This window comes from Pseudorasbora parva, chromosome 22 (genome assembly GCF_024679245.1).
Source record: "Pseudorasbora parva isolate DD20220531a chromosome 22, ASM2467924v1, whole genome shotgun sequence".
Classification (NCBI taxonomy): Eukaryota; Metazoa; Chordata; class Actinopteri; order Cypriniformes; family Gobionidae; genus Pseudorasbora; species Pseudorasbora parva.
In genome coordinates, this window is record NC_090193.1 from 34,481,574 (window position 1) to 34,486,774 (window position 5,201).

General features: G+C 39.3%; 1 protein-coding gene across 1 annotated transcript; it reads left to right on the top strand.

The window, feature by feature from the left end:
- The first annotated feature begins 2,424 nt into the window (after positions 1-2,424).
- Positions 2,425-4,806, top strand: LOC137058701 (galanin receptor type 1). Its single transcript, XM_067432076.1, has 2 exons — positions 2,425-2,911; positions 3,155-4,806. Exon 2 carries the CDS (start codon positions 3,349-3,351, stop codon positions 4,324-4,326), a length of 978 nt encoding a protein of 325 aa, XP_067288177.1. The 5' UTR covers positions 2,425-2,911; positions 3,155-3,348; the 3' UTR covers positions 4,327-4,806.
- The last annotated feature ends 395 nt before the right edge of the window (positions 4,807-5,201 follow it).

The following is a 5,201-nucleotide window of genomic DNA, read 5'->3' on the forward strand; positions in this document are numbered from 1 at the left end:
TTTTGAAATGAAAACTCAGTTTTCAAATCTATCCGGATTAATGTAGACGTGCGGCAGAAGGTCTGGACTTTTCCTGCAGTTTTTTATTGGTCAAGGACCACCCGAGAATACATATGACTGACATGTAATGCAACCAATCACAGTTAATTTTGTTCCACAAAATCAATGTTAATGTTGTTCATGTGTAGGGGTGAGAAATGTAAAGTCACCCTAAACTCTCACAGTCTTCCTCTGAGTCCATACTTTCACGATGTAATGCCGCTTTGACTGCCGGCAAGAAGTCCGCTGTGTAACCCACACCAGTGCAACAAGGGCACATATCGACCTCAAAGGGGCGCTCCTGAGCACACTTCTGAGACCTAAAATGACAATTGGGACACTCTTGTGGACTTAAGGGACACGAACATGCAAAGTCCACAAGACCGAAAGTACACATGAAGTGTGACATTTGGGACATGGCCAATCTTACTGTCTCACACGTCTCTTGGTTGATTAACCCAAACCATGCTTACTCGAGGTAAGCTGGTTCCAAAAACGAGTCCAGGAGTTACTATTAAACATACCCAGGTATGTCACAACCTTCTTTCAGGAATACCCCCAGATGACGACTTCGAAACTCCTTAAGTGTTTCCAGTAAAGTAAGCCATATGCATCAGACATTCAGTAATGTGATATTTAGCAACAGAAATTTACATTTTAGAAAGGAGAACCAAAAAAAGCAGATTCCCCCCTGATTGGGTTTGTTTTGAGCTAGCAATTGGCTGAGATTATGGGAAATGTATTTAATTGTGAGATAGCAAGGGAGAAGGAAGGAGTGCCCACTGTTGGCGATCGTGTTGTACACACGGAATAAATAGATTGTCTGTCTATGTCAAAGCTGCATTCTTGTTTGCATTAGAAAATTACATATTTAACGGGGTCATGAATTGAGAAATTCAATTCAACTTTCCCTTGAGCTTTTGATATATAAAAGGTCATGGTAATATAATAATATCTTATGAGTTTCAGAGCTAAAAACTTCCTTGTTAGTCAAAGAAAAGCTTTTATAGACAACAGGCCCAGAAAACGATCAATCTCAGAATGTGCCTTATCCTGACATCACTGAGGTGAAACACCTCCTCTACAGAATAATAAGCACGTGTAGTTCAGTAGCCCCGCCCACTGAATCATGGAGCTGTTCAGATCGCGCTAGCCAGGAGCAATAAACATGCTGAAGAAGACAGCAAAATATTGCACTATTCCTGGTTGTGGAAGAACACAGTCACTGCATAAGCTTCCTTTGGATCCTAATTTTTAGAATGTGTGGTTGAACTTTTTTTTTTAAAATGACATTCCATCTCACATGGGAAGGATATTGTACATGAGTTCACTTCATTTCACTGTGGAATCGTTTGTAAACAAATCTCAGGTCGATGCTGGATTTGCAGACATATTGAGATTAAAACACAATGCTTTGCCTTCTATAATGGAATTGTGCAGCACACTTAGGTGAGTAAAACTTCTTTTTATATGTGATAGTATTGCATTGTTACAGATCGTATTGATTGTGTGTAAGTGTCTAACAGAACATACCGTAGCATTCTGTCACAGGCTGGAGAATACTACGTTGTTCACTCTCTTGACTTGATATTTGAAGTGTGCGCGGTCGCACATGCGCGTTTGAGTGTGTGCGCGGTTCATGCTTATTTCCACCGTTTAGGTGGGCCAAGCAATAAAAAAATAATATTCCTATCAATCACGGGTGGATGAGAAATAAATCATTGTTTACGAGCCCTATGATCGAGATAATCATTCCGGTTGCTGCTTTCAAAACAATCCCTCATGTGAACTGAACTCACAGGGGAGCTCATTAAATATGCTAATCTTATCCAATCCTAAAGTATTTGTTATTATTATTTAGAACTAGAATAAATGTAGAAACATAAAAACCAACACAAAATTAAGGTTTATTGTGCTATATTTTCTACTTAGAATTTTCATGTTGAGAAGTCCCAAAGAAAAATAGCTCGAGTTGGGCATTGCATGTGCAGACGTGACCAGGCAAATGGACGCATGCTTTAACACAGACTGTCCAAAGTTTGTCATAAACCAAATCATGGTTATTCATTAGATTAAACTAAGACGATATATTAATCAGGGTATTTATGATTTGGGTATTTATAGCAGTGCACTGACAATCTAAATGATTGTTTGTCTTTATCTGTATGCTTTAACCTTTGCTCTTGTGCTTTAAACTTATCTAATCACGTAAACTTGAGTTTATGACTTGGTGTAACTCGCTCCATAGGAACTTGAAGGAAACTCAAGATTACGCAACTCTCATATTTCTCAGTATTAATGCGTTAACCCCAGCATGAATATTCATCATTTGTCACCATTTTCTCTCACTTTTCCAAACCAGATGTTTTTTTTTTGTGTGTGTGTGTGTGTGTGTGTTTTTTTTTTTTACACAGTATAGGATATTTTGAAAAATGCCTGTGAAAAAAGTCTATTGGCTTCAATTGTGTTTTGAACTTAATGCATTAACTTTCATTGCATGGCCAAAACATTCTTTAAAATATCTTCTTTTGTGTTGCAAATATTCTGTTTGGTTGGGTGAGTAAACTACAGAGAGAAGTTGAAGGTTTTATCTATTGACTAAACTTGACAATTTGCTAAATGAGTGGTTAAACAAAGCGCCGTGTTTATAGGAGTTGCGTCACCGCTGTCAGGTCAAAGGCCATTTGACTTGCCTCTCTCCAGCTGTTGAAGTCTCAGTTGAAGCACAGCTTGGAACTCCAGATCTTTTGAATAATACACCGGGAGCTCCGGAAGATTGATACTCCGGACTTTTGAGCTCACAGACTTTGAATTTGTTACACTGATCTTCAAGTTACAAGAAGAGTCAGCAATCCTTTGAATGCATCTGAAGGCAAGTACAACTGCCATCATTTTAGCTTTGGATCTGCCAAGGAATAGAGGAGATATATCTGTGAAAAAACAATTAAACAATGATTTCAAGCAGTATTTTAAATTCCTTGGAGAGAACTAAACCAATAGCAGTATTTCTGCTCTTTGAGTCCTGCTGCAATCATTAACTATTGATGCATTCCATGAGCGTTTTATCAAGACTACTGTACGGTGCGATCAATGCCGGACGCTACTGTGTTCTCAGGCAATACTACAAGAATGCAGAAAGGACCGAAAATGTTATGTTTGAACACTGATCTGAGAGATGCTTTGAAAGGGGAAACATTCGTAAAACTGCTTATGAGACTGAAAAGTTCAAGTGAGTAAAAGTATTTTATAAAAAAAACTAAAGAACCAATTATACTCAAAATTAAATTGTTCATTCTTGGACACTCCATTATGGTTAACGTGACTACTGAGTCCAACAGGTCCGGTCTTGGACCGAGTGATGTTGAGCGAGTGTTGGTACCCATATTTGACAGTTTTATCCTGGTGACCGGGGTAGTCGGACACATCTTGGTTCTTATCATCATCTGTCGTACAATGCGGCATGGACATGGAGGAAGGACAGGAGGACTCCAACAAAGTAATGCAAACGGCACAGATGTCCTTCTTCTGTCACTAAGTGTGGCGGACCTTCTCCTACTTTCCTGTCTTCCATATCACACGGTTGCCATTGCAACCCATCACTGGCCATTTGGAAACTTCATGTGCAAGTCGGTCAGCTTCCTGAGTGCGATGTGTACAGCCACGAGCGCCTTTACGCTGGCCGCTTTGGCTTTTGCTCGGTACATCATTGTGGTTCATCAGTCAAAAGCGTATCGATGGCGCAGAGAGGGGCGTTTAAAAGTGATAGCAGGCGTGTTGTGGATACCAGCTGTCGTCTTGGCATCGCCTCAGTTCGCTTGGAGAACTCTGATTCCAGGGCCGGACAACCGTGAAGCTCGTGAGGACCTGGCTTGTTTTAATTTTCTTTCTGACAAGAGCCAGTTGGCATATGGAGTGTGCCACTTCCTACTGGCATTTGCATTTCCGCTTTTGATCATTGTAATCGCCTACGGCAAGATATACCATTTCCTCAAAATCACTAGGCGGGATCGCACAACTCAGATTGACCGTTTGGAGCACTACCATGTGCATGTCACCAAGACGTCTGCTCTGTTAGTGCTGGCGTTTGCATTGTGCTGGCTGCCTTCCTATGGCTTGATGTTTGCTCAAATAGTTGAGGGTGACAGTGCGGTTGGTTCTTTACCTTACTTCGGACCTTTTGCTACCTTTGCTCGCATCATGGCAACCTCTTCTACAGTGGCCAACCCCATTCTCTATGTCTTCATGTCAGAGAAATTCAGGAAGGAACTAATGGATCTGGTTCGATGAGGCTGTGCAAACAGATCCCCCTAAAGCATATGGGATGTTGGAATGACCTTTCAAGAGTTCCATAAAATATGCTGTTTACATACTTGAATGACTTTGTAATGGTGTCTTGTTATATGTAGAACATTTCCATGAATGATGCCACAATAACTAAAGAACTTTGGACTACCTTTTAAAAGGGGGTCTGGTATTTCAATGTAAATTTTTTTTTTTTTTTTTGCAGAGTCTCAGAAACCAAAAACAACTGTCTAGGATACATTGTACATTCTTTTAATGTTTTGAATCATTAATTTGCAGACTTGTCAAGGGTTTGTTCATCAAAAGATGTTGTTGTTTGACTTTGATTTGAATGGAGTACTCTTAAAAAATAAAGCTTTTTTTTACTATCTGTTAAAAGTTCTCTGTTAAAAGAACCAAGATGTTGTTTACAGTTGAAAAAAGTGCACGTCCTTCACACCAAGGCTGCGCCAAAAAGCTTAGGCAGTTGACTTGCTACCTTGCTGCTCAATCAGGCAATGACTTTGCAGGCAGCATTGTGGGAAATCAATGGCAGCGAGGAATACATATATGCTAAATCGAACGATAAATTGGATTCAGATGTGCCTTTTTGCCTTACCTTGGAATGCATCCTTTGAAGGTAGCATTTTTATGTTTTCAGATTCAGCCTAAGGGGGAAAAATGGATTCTTTAATAACTGTAACACAAAATGATTCTTATATCAAAAAAAACAAAAAACAAAAATGGAACCTTTATTTTTCATAGTGTAGTGATTAAAAATTGGATTAACCCAAAAAAAGGCTGAAATGTATTTTAAAAGATAAGAAAATCAAGATAAAAATGAACTAGACAATTATAAGCAAATGATGAATAGAAACCTG